The sequence below is a fragment of the Nasonia vitripennis genome (assembly GCF_009193385.2).
Source record: "Nasonia vitripennis strain AsymCx chromosome 5 unlocalized genomic scaffold, Nvit_psr_1.1 chr5_random0008, whole genome shotgun sequence".
Lineage (NCBI taxonomy): Eukaryota > Metazoa > Arthropoda > Insecta > Hymenoptera > Pteromalidae > Nasonia > Nasonia vitripennis.
This window is the reverse complement of record NW_022279659.1, coordinates 419,455-438,448: the sequence shown is the minus strand read 5'-3', so window position 1 is coordinate 438,448 and position 18,994 is coordinate 419,455. Positions and strand designations below refer to the sequence as shown.

Sequence of the window (18,994 nt, the reverse complement as noted above, 5' to 3'; positions counted from 1 at the left end):
AATGTTTTCGAATTCAGAATCAGAAAAAAATATATGCATGTCAAATTTTATTACGATCAATCGCGTGGTTCCAGAATCATAACGGTATACGTACATACACACAGAGACACATCCATCCGCACGGACATTTTCTAAAGACGCATAATTCGAACTCTGAACACCTTCAAATGCGTTTCTACGAAGCAAAAGTAAGATACAGTACATTTTCTTAAACGTTCATTATAAAATTTCAATGATCCATTTAGCTTGACAATGTAAATGTATTTTTTGTAATAATGTATATGTTACGTATAAACTTGGATTTTATACGCTGTATAACTCTGAGTAGCTTATGAAGAAGTAAAAAGATCTAAGGCTATGGTTAAATAGATTTTTATACCTATTAAATACATTCTGTCTAAACTTTGTTATAAAATTGAAGTAAAACTGTACCTCAAAGGAATAATATATGTGGGCGTGTGCGCACGTGTACATGTGTGTGTCGCGTGTATATATATATATATATATATATTTATTTATTTATTTATTTATTATATATAAATTTTATATTTATATATATATATATATATATATATAATAATTTATGTATTCATTTAGTGACTATGGCAACAATTAAAGAGACTACGCCATTGCTGAAAAAATTTGATAAGAAAGTTTTGGAAAATCAACAAGTTATATATGAGGCAATTCCACCTGTAAGCATAACGTTTTTGTAATACATTTAATGAATTTGGAAAAAGTAAAATAATTCAGATAAGTAAACCTTCTAAAACCAAAGTTCTTGTTACAAAATTATGAAATTCTCCAGTTCAAACATTATCTACGTATTAATTTTATTTTATAAATTTTTAATGAATAAAATATTCATTAAATATCGGGATAAAAATGAAATTAAGTAAGTAAGAAATATGGTATAAAATCTTGCTTGGAAGGCAAATTTTTCAGCAAAAATCGTATCATAATATATATCTATAAAACCAAATATTTATTAATTATTGCCATGTTGGATCTTAAAATTTGCCAGATTCAATAATATTGCTGATGAGCAGAGTAAATAATATTGCCGGACACCAAGATATCCTCTTTCACCATGCAATATAAGATTAGCTTCCCATGTAGCATCGAATCTGCTGGTAATGTTGCCTGAAGGTTACTTCGGTAATGCCAAAGTGTGCTATAGTGTGTTATACTGTGTCGAAAAAAGAAGTTCGTTCATACTTTCGAATTTGAATACTTCGGCACGATTTAGCACACTTTTCTAAACAGCACGTTACGTTATGAGAACGTTCTAGTACGTTGTAGCGAAGCACCTAGAACGTGGAAATGTCCACGTCTGTAGTAAAAACAACGTCTCAAGAACGCTGTGAGAACGTGCAATCTATCGCATTGTTAAAACGTCGCCAAAACTCCTACTCTTATAGACCCTACACGAAGAGAAATGTATCACTAAAAATTATTATACTAATCGAATGACAAACTCAACCTATGCAGGAAATTTAGTATGTTTATGTGAAAATTTACTATACATTCAACAAAAGTTGCTATGCCAGTATAGTAAGAATTACACTACAGTCTGACTCGCTGTGTTCCGTCAGTAAAAAATTACCAACATAGCTCAAAAATTTGTCGTAACTCAATCCGATGACAAATTTGCTTGATCATTTACTGCCGCAGGGGGGTGACTCGTAAACTTCACTCGCAAGTGACGAAAAAATTTTTGGTTAGTATATAGAGAACTTGCAGACCGGAAAATTATATATAAATATAAATGCAATTAGTCCAGCGATGCGTTGTTAGGTTGCGACATGTGTAATAATTAGCTTGTGATTAATGTAAATTAGGTTATCATGAAATTCTATGCGATACGACTTTCGTTCTTAAACTTTGAGATTAAATCTGACAAATAAATAAAAATTCTCCTGCAACACCCAACAAATACAAATGAGAAAATTTGGTATCATAAGCTTTGATATGCGGTACAGTTGAAATTGCTATGTAATATAGTATAGTAAAATTTGATAATCTGAAATTTCACTATACCGTATACTAAAATTTACTATAAGTCGAATTTGTCTCCTCGTTAATATACAGCACAGTAATTTTTAATGAAAATCGTAGGGATAATTAGTAACTCTAAAAAAAATTAACTTTTGTAAAAGTAAAAGGTTAGGCGAGTTTGATATATTCCGCAACGAAATCACAGATAGAAAAGAACTGAGATCAAACACAGTCAAGTTTATTACATTTAATCGTAATAAAGCGAGGAACAGCTGGGAACAAGATTTATTTACCTAGACACCAAAAACCACGGAGCGCTCCACCTAGACCTCGTCATCGGCCACCCTGTACACCTTCCTCGAATGATTTTCCGCTAGACACAAAAAACCACGGAGCGCTCCACCTAAACCTCGTCATCGGCCACCCTGTACAACTAGACACTGCCCTTGAATGATTTTTGCACCTAGACACAAAAAAAAACACGAATCGCGCCACCTAGACCTCGTCATCGGCCACCCAATATGGGCAATAGTTATCGACAGGCCATATATTATGGCGTATTTTCTACGAGGGTAGATATATTTGTTTATAAGTAGGGGCAAAAAAAAGTGGAAAATTGGCAAATGGAATCAAATTCACATATAATTATTAAAAGTTAAAATTCTTGTTAAAGCATTAATGAAAAAGACAATATTATTATAACTTACTACATGGAAAAATACATTAAAAACCAGAATTATAATTGGCTAGATTTAGTAGATCTTTGGTAAAAATTTATATCAGAAATATGACCCAGTAGCCAGCCAGCTAAATTTATTCCTCAGTTTAAAATACAACCCACAATATTTTTGTATTCATTAAATCATATTGTTGCTTCTTCTCCTAATGAAGAATTTATTCAAATTTTATTCTGAGGTACAATTGAATCAGGTCATTGGATATGCATTTGGTATGACAAATATATCTTACGAATTTTTGATAGCTTGAATGAACTATTGCATAATGATCATAAATTATATATCAATAGACTGTTTCCTAATTTAGAGAAAATAAATATTACACAGCCGCACAATAAAAAAAAAATTGTAAGTCCCAAAAACTTGACCATGGTACTTATATGTTTTTGGGATCGCTGAATCCGAATCCAGGGTCATTTTAACCCCATCAGATCTTAAGACAAGGTCAAATAGGGGTCAAATTATCAAAATACATTAAGAAAAGACTAAACCATGGTATCTTGGGGTTTTTGGGGTCGCTGAATGCGAATCTGGGGTCAGTTTAACCCCATCAGAACTTTCTCAAGGTCAGTTGAAGGTCAAATCATAAAGATTCATAAAAAGTAAAATCAAACCATGACATTTAGGGGTTGTTGGGGTCGCTGAATCCGAATCCAGGGTCAGTATAGTCCCAAAAGGTTATATTTATGGTCAGTTCGAGGATAGTTCAAGGTCATGGACGTAAAGAGAGTGAAAATATAGTTATAAACTGAAACAATGCAAAAGGTAATGTAAACCATAAAGCAAAGAACAATATATATGCAAGTACAATCGTATCCTTTAAAACTATATCATAGTTTGCTGCTCCTTGATTTACTTTAAATTTGTTAGAAGTATATGCAATTCAATAAAATACCCGTAAAAATATTAAGCGCATTACTATTTTTTATGGTAACGAACTATTTTATTGTCAAATGATCTACGAAGTGGATTACGCTTCCGCTTCTCCGATGTTGATGGTAGATCTCTTTTTAACGACCAACAGTAATCTGCTAACATATTTACGTCCCATCTTCCTTGGTACCTGCGCTCCATTTCCTTGATATCTTGGTGTAATCTCTCTCCCTACTCTTCGCTGTAATCACCTAGGTTTTCTGGAAACTCATCAACATGCGAATATAAAAAGTGTAATTTTAGATTCATTAGGCAGTCTTGATTTTTGTACCTATTTACTAAATTTAAAACTATTTGTTCGTAATTTGGGCTCTTATGATTTCCAAGAAAATTTTTAATTACGTCCTCTAAACATAACCATGCTTCTCTCTCTGTATGATTCATTTTCGTAACAAAAATTTCATCATTTATCATCTTACGAATCTGAGGGCTATCGAAAATTCCTTCATTTACTTTAGCATCACTTAATTTGGGAAACTGATTTCGCAGATACTTAAAGCAGCTACCATCTTTGTCTAAAGATTTTACCCATTGTTTCATAAGTCCCAATTTAATGTGCAGAGGTGGTATAAGAATTTTTGATGTATCAACAAGTGGCTTTTCTTTTATATTCTTAGAACCCGGTTCGAACTTTTTTCTAAGCGGCCAGACACTCTTTATGTAATGATTCTTTCTATCCCTACTATCCCATTCACATAAATAGCAAGGATATTTTGTGAATCCCGATTGTTGCCCCATATTTGCCATTTATGATCATTGTATTTTATTCGGTCTATTATTACTTTCATGTTACAGTACTCTTCATTCAGCATTACCGAATATCCTATGGGAATGGCTGCATAAACATTTGTATTGTGTAACAAAACGGCTTTTAAACTTCTCGTCGACGAATCGATGAAATCGAATCTCCAGTCGTTGGGGTTGTAACATCCATGTTTAAAGCAATTCATCAATTCAACTATATCTTTGCAGTAAACTAAGGAAAATTCTTCATCTTTAGCGAAATAATCACGATATTTCTTATCTCTGTCTCGGTAGTAAGAAACTTGAATTTTTCAGCTTCTTTTAGCCATGAAGCCAAGTACTCCGCCCCATCCTTTGGTAGGCCCAAATCGCGTATGAGATCATTCACTTTTTCTTGTGTAAGTGGACCTTTCTCCTTCTTAGCATTATAGGGGAGGTATTCCTCGTCACTTGTATCACTTGTACTAGCAACGTCATTGTCTTCATCAGGCGATTTTTCTTCTTCCGCAATAACATCTCCTTCCTCCATTTTTTCTTCTATCATTTCATCTTTATCGTGTCTTTCTAAATTTTCCTCAAGATCCATACTTCCACTTACGTACGTACCCAGTGGATCTTCTCTTTTATCAATTGACGATTCATATATAGGTTTCGTGACACTTTCAACGTTAGCGTAATTAATGTGCGACTTGATTTTACTATTAACTCCATGCAAATTCGTATTACAAAAATAACAGTCTTCTTTCCTTAAAGGTTCCTTCCATATCGTAGGCACTTTCATTTTTACTTCAGTTTTACCATTTTTGCCTTTCTGTAGCATTTTCCTACATATTCCACATATGATTTTAGGAACCCAATCAAATTCGTCAATTTTCATGTCTAAGTCAAACATGTTCTTGTACTGCTCTTTAATATTTTGATTGATTTTTCTTCTATTTTTTGGGGTCTCATACTTGCCACAAATGTAACAAAAACTATCCCGTTTTGCTATAAGGCATTCTTGGTCACCAGACCTCAAGTGACAAATTCTTGTAGTATTATACTCTTCGAAAGCCAAGTTTCCCACTAACAAAGAGCTAGCTCACCCTGACCAGCCGCCGATACTGGGGTTCCGAATCCCTGCATCGTAATTTTTTGCTGTTTGTCTGCCATGACGGCTCTAAAGCCTTCACCCAGGGGTTTAGCCAACCGAAAAAAAGAATCGGTCGTTTCCTACCGTCACCACGTGGAGGTACCCTGGGGGCAAACAAACATCATATTCATATCCGTTCGTATCAAGTAGGAAATACAAGTGATACAAGTGAGATGAAGATTACTGTAACATGACTTTGGAAACCTTTTGGGAAAGAAGACCTTAACACAAACCCAAGATAGTCAACATCAATCGTCTTGGGACTTACACTGAGAGAGACACCCGATAATGAAGACTGCCTAATGAATCTAAAATTACACTTTTTATATTCGCATGTTGATGAGTTTCCAAAAAACCTAGGTGATTACAGCGAAGAGCAGGGAAAGAGATTTCACCAAGATATCAAGGAAATGGAGCGCAGGTACCAAGGAAGATGGGACGTAAATATGTTAGCAGATTACTGTTGGTCGTTAAAAAGAGATCTACCATCAACATCGGAGAAGCGGAAGCGTAATCCACTTCGTAGATCATTTGACAATAAAATAGTTCGTTACCATAAAAAAGAGTAATGGGCTTAATATTTTTACGGGTATTTTATTGAATTGCATATACTTCTAACAAATTTAAAGTAAATGGAGGAGCAGCAAACTATGGTATAGTTTTAAAGGATACAATCGTACTTGCATATATATTGTTCTTTGCTTTATGGTTTACATTACCTTTTGCATTGTTACAGTTTATAACTATTTTTTTCACTCTCTTTACGTCCATGACCTTGAACTAACCTTGAACTGACCATAAATATAACCTTATGGGACTATACTGAACCTGGATTCGGATTCAGCGACACCAAAAAATCCCAAGATACCTTGGTTTTAGTGTATTTTTCATGTATTTCGATAATTTGACCTTCAACTGACCCTGAGAACGTTCTGATGGGGTTAAACTGACCCCGGATTCGCATTCAGCGACCCCAAAAACTCCAAGATACCATGGTTTAGTCTTTTCTTAATGTATTTTGATAATTTGTCCCCTATTTGACCTTGACTTAAGATCTGATGGGGTTAAAATGACCCTGGATTCGGATTCAGCGATCCCAAAAACATATAAGTACCGTGGTCAAGTTTTTGGGACTTACAATTTTTTTTTATTGTGGGGCTGTGTTATTTTTGAAAAAGTTCAATTACAAGAACAACCATATAATTGCGGATTATTTGCTATTTCATTTGCCACTCGTATCGCTTATGGAGTATGTCCATACAATGTTTTATTTGACGAAAGTAAAATGAGGCACCATTTAATGCAAATAGATGAAAAAATAAATTGGAAATGCTTCCTTTATTATATATTTCTAATCAAAATTATGAATTTAATGATCAAGTATTGCACAATCGAAACAATAGTGTATATCTTCATGCTGAATTTCAAATTACACATTCTATAAATTTAAGAGAAAATATTCGTTCAAATAATATATTATCTAAGTTTTCTGATAATTTCAATGTTGAATTACCTACAATTGATTTAATTAAGGATGAAATAATAGCGCAAAAAACAAATTTAAGTTTGTTTAATCCTAAAAGTGCGAATATAAAAGCAAACCATTTTAATTCTAATATAAAATCATATTCTATTTCATATTCTGGAAACATAATAAAAAGTAATAATTATGCAATCGATAGCGATTTGACTTCAAATTATATTTTTTCTAATAATTCAATGTTAAAAAATAATACTCATTTTTCTTCTATTCGAAAGCGAAATCGAAATGAGTATTTAAATTCTACTACATCAATTGAATTGTCAAATTCAACATCCAAAATTCTATAAAATCCATTGAATAATTTTGATTCATCGCCTCAAATTAAAATTCGTAAATTAAATAATTCTTTAGAAACATCAAATAAAATGTTATTAACTTCACGTTCCATTGCAAGATTTAAAATTCACTAATCCTGAAACATACCATAAATGCCATGATGATAAATTTAAAATCACGGAATCAAATAGAAAATTAAATGAATACTATAATATGAACAACAAAAAAAAAATAAAATTTCTTTGAAAACAGAAAGTTTATAGAAAATCTAAACAAAATAATAAAAATATAATGAAACATCTTTCAAGAAAAAATAAGAAAAATAAATCAAAAGTACCATTAATTAATGACATATTAGTAGATGATACAAATAATAAGATCCAATTGATATTTAATTTAAATAATGATAAAATAGGATTTATTGCTAATTCTGAATATGATGACAAAACATATACTTTAAATTATTTAGGCAAAATGGATCAAGAATGTGAATTTTGTAATGCTAAACATTTTTTATTAGAATTATCAGTTGATAAAAAATATAGCAATTGTTGTCATGCAGGAAAAGTTATAATAAAAGATAAATTTAAATATCCGATTCGTTTGTTACAGTTGACTAATCGCAAATCACAAGTAAGTAAACAATTCATGCGATTAATACGAAATTATAATAATGCTTTAGCTTTTGCCAGTTTTGGGGCTAAACTAGATATTGTTCCTGGCCATGGCCCTCAAGTTTTTTGAATTTGTGGTTAAACTTATCATAATGCTTATTCGTTAAACCCAGAAACAAATGAAAATAGAAAATTTGGACAATTATATATAATAGACAATGAAATTCGGTCTTCAACTGATATAAAATGCAACATAATTTATTAAATGAAATTGACAATATCTTACGTAAAATAAATCCTTATGCTGAAGCATACAAAATGATGCATGTAGTTGAGGAAGAAGAATTAAAACGTGCTCGAAATGCCAATGAATCTCCTAGAAAAGTTAAAATGTTTATTACACGGCAAAATTATTCTAATAATAAAACCTTTGAACTTTTTATAGGTGAGGAAGGATATTTGATCGTGATTTTTATATTTATTATAAAAATTCAAAACCTGAAAGAATTCGAATTATAAGTAAACATGTTGATCCTATGACATATCCTTTAATTTTACCTTTTGGACAAGGAGGATGGCAACCTAATTATGAAAGTGAGATTAAAAATAAAACCCAAGTTACAGTGTTGCAATATTATTCCTTTCTTTTAAGTGTACGAAATGAATTTAATCCTTGTTTAAATTTAGGTAAATTAACTCAACAATTTATAGTCGATTCATGGTGTAAAGTTGAAGGAACAAGATTATTTTATATTAGAAATCAGCAAGCACAATTAAGAACTGAAATGTATTGTGGAGAAATGGATTATGTAACAAATAAAGCTCAATCAATTAATGTCAATATTGGCAAAATGGTTAGTTTACCATCAACATTTGTAGGAAGTCCGCGTTCTTTGCAACAAAATTATATTGTCGCAATGACAGTCGTCCAACCATTTGGAAAGCCTGATTTATTTGTTACTATGACTTGTAATCCTAAATGGATTGAAATTGTAGAAAATTTAAATGAGAATGAAAATACATTAAATAGACCTGATTTAGTAGCTTGAGTTTTTCATCTTAAAGTAGCTGCATTCTGGAATGAATTACAAAATAAAATTTTTGGTAAAATTATTGGTTACATTTATGTAATTGAATTTCAAAAGCGAGGATTACCTCATATGCATGCACTACTATATTTAGATTTTAAAGATAAATTTCATAGTTCTGATCAAATTGACAATATTATTAGCGCTGAAATACCAGATGAAAGTAATTATCCTATCCTGTATGGTCTTGTTAAACAACATATGATAGATGGACCATGTGGAAATCAGAATAAAAATTTACCATGTATGGATAAATCAAAATTGATATGTACTAAAAAGTTTCCTAAACGGTTTGCTTCATCTACTAATTACAATGTAGAAAATGGATACCCAATATATCGTCGACGTAATGATGGACGAATAATAAAGTACGGATTGAATCGTACTGCTAATAAACAATTTGTAATCCCATATAATCCTTATTTATTGCTAACATTTAATTGTCATATTAATGTCGAGATATGTAGTACTGTAAAATCAATTAAATATTTGTTTAAATATTTATATAAAGGTCCCGATTCCGCTTTAGTAGGTTTTAGAAAAGAGAATGATTTAAATAATGAGTCTGATATTACATCTAATAATTCAAACGAGATCACTAATGTTTTAAATTACGATGAAATAGAACAATATTTAGCTATGCGGTACGTATGTCCGCCCGAAGCAATGTATAGATTATTAGAATTTAAATTATACGATCAATCCCACATAATTTATCGATTAGCGGTCCATTTAGAAAATTAACAATTTGTATATTTTTAACAAGGATCTGAAACAGAATTAATAGAGCGTAATTGAATACTACATCAACAGCTTGGTTTGAATTAAACAAAATTAATTCTTTAGCACGAGATTTATTATATATTGAAATTCCCAATCATTACGTATTTGATACAAAATTAAAAATCTGGACTCCACGAAATCGAATATATAAACCCATATTGAGTCGTATGTATTTTGTTGATCCTAAAAAACGTAAATTATTTTACTTACGTATGTTGTTATTACATGTAAAAGAAGCCACATCATTTGAGAATATACGAACTGTAGAAGGTATCGTATATTCTCCATTTTATGAAGCAGCATTAGCTTTACATTTAATATCAGCGGATAATGAATGGGATAAATGTTTACAGGAAGCTATAAATTATCAATTCCCCAATACATTAATTCAATTATATTCTTTTATTTTAATATTTCATCATCCTTGCAATGCTAAAGAACTATACAATAAATATAAAACTTATTTTTATGATCCTAAATTAAATGATGAAATTACAGAACAAACTAATTTTCAATTACTCTAATGATTGTGAAAATACTCTATTAGCACCTTCATATGATTCGAATATTATTCACTCACTTAATAAGAGACAACGTGATATTTTTAACGAAGTTATAAAAGCAATACATTCTAATGATAAAATGAAAAATTAATTTTTGTGGATGGTCCCGGAGGATCAGGAAAAAGTTATTTACACAATATATTAATTTCATATCTTAATTATCATCAAATTTCAGTTATATCTGTAGCTTGGACTGGTATAGCCGCAAATTTGTTACATGGAGGTAAAACAGTTCATACAACATTTAAATTACCATTAAATTTATCAGAATTATCAACAAGTAATGTAAGTCCTAATTCAAATTATGGAAAATTTCTAAAAACAATAAAAGTATTAATATGGGATGAAATATCCACGGCATCAAAATATGCGTTTGATGCTATTGATAAATTATTTAAAGATTTACATAATTCAGTAGAGCCATTTGGAGGAATAGTAGTCGTATTATCAGGAGATTTTCGTCAAATATTACCTGTTGTACGACGTGGAAGTCGAGCTCAAATTCTAGAATCATGTGCTAAAAAGAGTTCAATATGGAATAAATTTAAAATTATGAAATTAATTGATAACATTAGAATCACAAATAATTTTTTTTTACTAACAAAAGTCTAATAATGTCTAATAAAAACTTAAAAACATTCATAAAATTTAGAAAAAGTTATTAAAGTTTTATTAACATATTTAAATGTTATAAATGATTATTAGAGTCCAAATTCTACACATTATAAACAGTTAATAAAAGCTAATAATATTAATTATAATTATAAGTTTTATTAAAAATTATTTTTTATTTATAATGTGTATATGAATAAGATTATTTCCGCTTGCGTTGTAAGCATCAAATAAATAAAATAGCAGCAACCAATTTCACTACCGTTGGTAGCGCTTGTACATTATCATTTATGTATATAACAAATTATTTAAATAATAAAATATAAGTATTTGATGATAAAAATTTTATATAGTAAGCATCAAACAAATAAAATAGCAGCAACCAATTTCACTACCGTTGGTAGCGCTTGTACATTATTATTTATATATTTAACAAATTATTTAAATAACAAAATATGAGTATTTGATTATAAAAATGTTATATAGTAAGCATCAAACAAAAAAACAGCAACTATGTTAGGATTGAACCGATTCCACCAGCTAACAATGAAATATTATTAAAACGTGGGCGCTTAGCTACTCTCCCATACGGCGGAGATCAGTGAGAACACTAATTTGTCGAGGCAGAACTGTTTGATCTAACCGAAATGTCAAAGTTCAGAAATATTGAATTAAATGCTACTTACTTTGTTCTGTGGTTTTCTGGAATTTGAGAAATAATTTAACCCGAAAGGATGCTCAGAAAAACTGGGATGACTGCTCGGAAAAGATTGCGGGGTTTAGATCTCCTTTTTGGCAAGATGTTTTAGCAAAACGGAGGATGGCGCAAAATTGGTTATATTCTGAATGACTTATTTCCAAAACTCAACACATGGATTGCAGTGATGTTTATTATCAACTTATCAAAACACAAATTAAATCAGACACTCAAATGAAACAAAACTTATTGAATTTCTCAAAGGCAAATTACTCAAAATCTAAACTCTTAAAATTAGCGTCCTTTCTCTAGGAGCGCACACCCTGGAGTGTCGTTTCGGGGGAGGTGATGCTTGAGGGACAGTCGAAGCTTTCTCCCACGCGGGGTACTTACTTCTCCTCTCTTCTTACTTCAGCCTAGCCGCGCTCTTTGTCTTACTCATTAGGCCTTATGGGCCTAATACTATGGTCAACGGCTAAACTGCAGCGTCGGCTGTGCACGCGCGCTTCAGCCGAGGGAGGAGAAGTTTGTTTTGGTTTCGGGTACATTCCTTCGTGGCTTAGTTAAGCGTCGAAGTTTCTGGATCTTCTTTTTACTGGCTTTGTGTAATTCTTATATAATGTTTCTAAATAATTTATCCAGGAACTTCGTCATTTAACAAACTAATTTCATTGCCATAGGTAGCGCTTGTATATAATCATTTTTCTGTAATAAATTAATTAAATAGCAAAATATAATTATTTAATTATAAAAGTTTCATATTGTAAGCATCAAACCAATAAAATAACAGCAACCAATTTCATTGTCGTTGGTAGCGCTTGTATATAATAATTTTTCTGTAATAAATTAATTAAATAGCAAAATATAATTATTTAATTATAAAAGTTTCATATTGTAAGCATCAAACAAATAAAATAACAGCAACCAATTTCATTGTCGTTGGTAGCGCTTGTACATTATCATTTATGTATTTAACAAATTATTTAAATAACAAAATATAAGTATTTAATTATAAAAATTTTATATAGTAACCATCAAAGAAAAAAAATAGAAGCAACCTATTTCATTGCCATTGGTAGCACTTGTGCATTATAATTTATATATTTAATAAATTAAATAATAAAGTTATTTGAATATTATTAAATTTACAGTACAAAACTACATTTTAAATTAATATAAAAGCTGCTTCTAAATCTCAAATTTAGTAGCGCTCCCTTTATTATATATACAAATTTATGGTATAGAATATTGTAACGGGGTGTAAATTCGATAAACGAATAATTCGTTAAACGACTAGATCGCGTTCCCTCGATGCAGCGGAGGACTCCACTCCGCCCGCGAAACACCTCCGTTGCATGCAGCTGTTCCAGCTGCTTCTGTTTTGCTGGCGCGTGCTCGGCTGCTCAACTGCGTTAAATAAGTACTAATAAATAACGCCCGCGGAGGCGGCGATATTCCCAGGAAGGCACAGGGATCGGAAATAAGCGAGCGAGGTTTTGAAATGACGACAAATCACGTAAAATAATAAGACTAAGGTTATATTTACTAGTCGGGAAATAAACGTGAAGTTGCAATCATGAAATAATAATACGCGAGTCGCCAACAACTTTGCGACTCGCCACGACGTCAGAATATTCGCGCTCGCACGCGTGTATCGTCGTGAAGGTCGCGCGCGCCGGATCACCTTTGCATGGGTTATATACACTCACACATGCACTCTCTCCCATGCACTGCGCGCCACACAAACCTTCTCTCTCTCTCGTCGATGACGATCCTACTCCTGGACAGGCCGCAAGACTTGGTCACTGCGCTGGACCGCTAGGCAAGGTCAGGAATACCCGGACTCCGCGTCTCACTCACTCACAAGGTACATTTCGATCCGCTGGACACAGCACAGCACACGGTATCACGAAGTTTTTCGAGTTCTATAAGCGAAGTCCCGTGTTTACCTTCCGAAGGCCAAGAGCTATCTGAGCGCGCATCTGAAGGATTAGTCCGCGCGCTCGCTCTCTCTTTCGTGCCTATTGCTGAATTCGCACGTGTTTATTATCGCTCACGCGACTCTACGCTGTTTCGGCACGGCGTAGCGGTACTTATACCGCTACGAGTTGGCTGTGGTGCTCAACTCGTTACAATATGTATATAAAAATTTAAAAATAAACCACTAAATTATATTATCTGTAACATTTACTTATTTATAATAGTTGTACTGACCATAAATTATTTATACTAACTATTCAAACAATATTAAATGAGTAAGTGTACAAAAGTTATGATTTTCTTCCGTAATATACGCATATATTGTCAATAATATTAATGCGTGCTTCGATATGCTACCTAATTATTCAATATATTCTAACATTAAAATTATTATGTATAATAGTATTAACATTTTATGCATGTTTATTAACTATTGCATATTTTTTATATGATTTATTATACTTGATTATTACAACTATTTCTCCCCGCTACTTCTCAAGCAGGGAGAAAATTTGTCTCTCTCCGCTTGAGCTCAAACTTTTTCTAAAACGCTTGGAATGGACGATTTTCTACGCTACTTTTAGGTATAAAAAAAGGCCCATTTCATGCGCGTGTTGGGAACAAAAATTTATTTCTGTATTTATCTTTCGTTTCATTTTAAATATCAACATAATATTTAAATTCTTTAATTGGGAAAACTAAGTCTTTTGTAAACATCCCTATCTTATGTATATATATTTTGTGAAAATAAATTTTCGTTTAATTATTGTAATCTTTGTATATCAACACATAGATTTATCACAGAAATTAAATTTTTAAATGATTTGTTTTTATAAACATTATGACGGGTTTCTTTAGTCCGTGTATAAGAAATCAGTGACGTATCCACTGATCAGTCGTATTGCGAGAGGATAAAAGGCAGCAGCTCCTTGCAAGCTTCTTGTAGGCTGTACGAAGACTGGCCCGTAGCCCAGTATGCTGTACGTGTTCGTCCTCGAGCAAGTGAGCCCGCGGAGGTGTCGTGAGTCTATGCTGCTCAGCTTAGTCGCGAGTAATATATATATATATATATTTTTTTGAATTTATATATATATATTTTACTCGCTTTTTTACTACTATTTTTTAATTTATATATATATATATATATATATATATATATATATATATATTTATATATTTATATATATATATATATATATATATATATATATATATATATATATATAAATTCAAAAAAATATATATATATGTGTGTATGTAAAAATATATATACATTACATATATATATATATTTTACACATATATATACATGTATATACATTTTTTAATTTTTTTGCGATTAGATCGAAGCATCAGCAAAATGTCGATTAATTTAAATTAGACCAGAGAGGATATTCTCGCTATTGCGGACGTGGAAGCCAGAATAAAGGCTCTGAACCAATTTTATCATGTCTACCAAGGAGAACGAGACCGACAAATGCTGGACATGTTCCGCAGTGTGCTGGAAGCAAGTCAGACACAAAATATCTCTAGAACAGTCATGCACATACCAGAATATGACGGGACTAACATAAATTTAAAAGAATTCATACAAGACGTAGAAAACAGGTTTACATTGCTACCATCGGACCAGGAACCCTAGTTTTTGAGATTTGTGATATCCAGGTTAAAGGGCAAGGCAAAACAGACGCTAGCCGCTCTAAAGAACCTAAAGAACTCTAAAGAACCATCTCAGAGATTGTTTTGCGCTGTCAAGATCTTACGAATACTACTTAAATGAAATTCAAGCAGTCACGATGAGGAAAGGAGAGAATGTCCGACAGTATTACGGAAGACTAACTGCTTTGATCAACAATGCAATAGCAGCTGTCAAAGAAGAACTAACTGAAGCTCAAGCAACAGTGGACCAACGGCTACACTTAGAGTTGCTAGCGCTAGAGGCTTTTATTAACAGGCTACCAGACGGATCGCGGACAAGTATTACGGACGCAGCTCCACGAACGTTGACGAAAGCATTCAACAAAGCACTCAAATACAAAAAAGCTCGTAGACTATTGCTCAACTACCGGAAAACTACAGGATATTTTTTCATTTGCTCGGACTGCTTGTAAACTAATTTTCAACTACTGGAAAACTACAGGATACTTTTTTATTATTTTCGGACTGCTTGTAGAGTAATATTCAACTTCAAGTTTTTTTTCGAGTATCATGTAGTGCACTCTATAGCTTTTTGTAGGCAGGTTTACTCTGTGTGCCTAGACAGTCTCTAGGTGGCCAGGGTGGCCCACGGTGGGGTTAGGGCTCGCCGAGCACATCTAGATACAAAAGGCACTGGGAACCTGGTTATCCGTCCCTTAGACTTAAAGATACCTTTTTTGAAATGAGTTTAAGATGAGTGAAGCAGTAAAAACCAAACAAAAAACTAAGACTGATTTCTAGAACACACTAAAAATCACTTGATGAAAAACCACGATATCTTTCAAAAAAATATTAACCACGCAAAGATTACTGAACACACTCTTAAGATAATGTTAATGACTACGATTTACACCAAAAAACAAGCAGTATTTAATTTACATATAAGGATGTTCTTTGGCGATAGAGCAATAAAAATGAGAAAGCAAACTTTTTAACATATAAACTCAAAACATAAGGAAAATTGAAGTAAATTAAAAGAATATGGTATAATTTAAAAAGCTTAAGATTTTTAAATTCCTAAAAATAGATATCATGCAGGCTATGACACTGTTTATTTTAAGTAAAGCAGCAACTATGGTATCTTTTTCGGGGATTTTTTGATTTAGATGGCGATGCAGTGTGAGGATTCTAAAATATAATTTCAAAATATTTTTACAATTTTAAGAAGCAATAAAAATTGTTGTAGAGAAAATATTCAACTTACTGCAGTCAAAGCAACAGTGTCATTATCGACAGTTTCAGTAGCATCGTTTCCATCATTATTTTCTTTTTCCTTTTGGTCTTTCTTTTCTTTTTCATCATCATTGTCCTCATCATCATAGTTCTCATTATCATTGTCATTAAGTTTTTCTTTGTTTTCGGTTGTAATCCGTTCAGTCTTTTCTTTTCCACCATCATTTTCAAAGTCTGAAATTTCATCATCTACAGAGTCTTTGGGTTTTGTAAAATTCTCTTGACTATCATCAGAGTCATTGTCTTCTTCCTTCAAATTAAAAATGATACAGGTATTTATTTAAATAATTATCAAATGGCTCACAATGTATATATATATATATATATATATATATATATATATATATATATATATATATATACATTGTTTCAAAACGTCTTCTTATATCATTTAGGATGTTTTAAACATTGTAAGGATTGGACGTGTGTTATGAGATACTAATATGGATATTGAAATAGCTACAGCGCAAATTTACAATACAAGCAAATGTAACGATATGGAAAGATGTAATTATTTAAAGCATTGCAAATGTTATAAAAACTGCAGGTATAATTTGAAACATCCTATATATACATAAAGTTGCACTCTGAACATTTTTGCATTAACATCAAAATGAGTAATCGATATAATATAAAAATCAACTCACAGTTTCTTCAAATAATTTTTTGGCTAATTGCTTATAGTCTTCTCTGATTTTTTTGGATTAGTTTTAAGAGTCTTATTTTTTGATCTGTATCACTGGCTTCATTGTCAGAGTTGTAGAGCTTCCTCTTTAAAGCTTTTCTTGCACTCTTTGTAACTTTTGATACACCTTCCTTATGATAAAGCTGGTATGATAGCATGGCAATCTCAGTTTCATCAGTTATGAAGGTGCATGTATTTTTCTGGACGAGAAATCTGGAAATGGTGCGGGTGCAGCTGCTCGATTTGCAGATGCCTTAACGAGAGAGAGAGAGAGAGAGTTTTGTCGGGCGAGAACTCAGCTTGGTGCAGCGAATTTATTAGAGAGGATGCCGTGATAACGAAAGACTGCTTAAGTGCCTCGGTTCTCGGGGCAGAATAGAGCAGCGCTTGGGGTGGGTTACGCTCAGAACGTCGAACAGAGAGGTCGAGCGTGATACGCTTGAACCCGCTGGCGAGGTAGATGGGATTTTCAAATGCCAGGACGTTGTAGGCGAGAGAACCGAGCAGGAACTCTCTCCTCCTCATGACCGAGAGCCAGCCGAGTTCGAGACGGTAGGGTGTAACATGGGCGCGGAACGGGATACTGCCAAAAATGAATCTGGTGCACGCGTTCTGTGCACGTTGCAGCTTCTGGTTCCGCGTAGCATCGATATCGTGGTATACCGCGCAGGCGTAGTCAAAACAGGGAAAAACCAGGCTTTCGACGAGATCCTTTCTGATGTCTTTGGCGAGGGCATGTTTGTAAAATTGGAGGGCATATAGCGCGCCGTAGATTTTACACAGTTCCTTCGTAGTATGGAGCTGCCAGTCGAGAGAGGGTGTGAGCCAGACACCCAGGTTATAGGCTTCGGAAACGTTGTCAAGCCTTACACCACCAACAGTGATTTTGGGCAGCGTAGGTAGATCAACGCGGCTTACATAAAATTGACTGCCTAGAATCATGGCCTTACACTTGTTGAGGTTAAGGAGAAGCCCATTATCGTTCGCACAACTAAACACCGCCTCCTGCAGAACTCGTGGGAAGTCGTTGATGTATACTGCAAATAACAGCGGTCCAAGAACGCTCCCCTGGGGCACACCCGAGGACGCTCTTAGCCAATCAGAGGCAGTTCCACCCTTATCTATCACGGCCTGAAAGCGGTCAGCTAGATAGTTAAAAAAAAAGCGAAGCGAGCGCTCTCGGAGTCCCATTGCTTTTAGTTTGGCCAACAGTTTTGCATGCGGGATCGAGTCAAAGGCCTTTGAAAAATCAAATAAGATGAGGATGGTAAGCTTTCGATCGTCGATGCCCCTACGGATGTCGTCAAGAACACCCAACAAAGCCGTTTGAGTGCTGTGGCCTGCCCTAAAGCCGGCTTGTCTAGGGTGTAGGAGTCTGTGTGCTTCAAGGTAGCTAATAAGCTGGGAGTGGACTAAGCGCTCAAGGACCTTGGACAGCTCAGGGAGCTGCGCAATAGGGCGCGTGTCCGAAGGCGAAGTCAGAGTTTTACTCTTTGCCAGGGGGACGATAAGGGCTTTCTTCCAGTCGGTCGGAAACGTTCCATTTAATATACAGGCATTTACAAGATCAGTAAGGTGATCGAGTACTCCGGGAAGCGCCGCCTTAATCATGGGAACTGAAATCCCGTCGACCCCTGAAGCTTTGGAAGAGGCATTGAGGACAGAATCACGCACCTCG

At 33.4% G+C, this 18,994-nt stretch overlaps 1 protein-coding gene across 1 annotated transcript in view; it reads left to right on the top strand.

Annotated features, from left to right (window-relative positions):
- Positions 1 to 438: 438 nt before the first annotated feature.
- The window catches only part of white (protein), a gene marked incomplete at its 3' end in the record, with an annotated part of 414,981 nt that continues 396,425 nt past the window's right edge, over positions 439 to 18,994 (top strand). The window contains 2 exon segments of the mRNA NM_001191034.1: positions 439 to 474; positions 598 to 695. Of these exon segments, the coding sequence (NP_001177963.1) occupies positions 603 to 695 (93 nt within the window).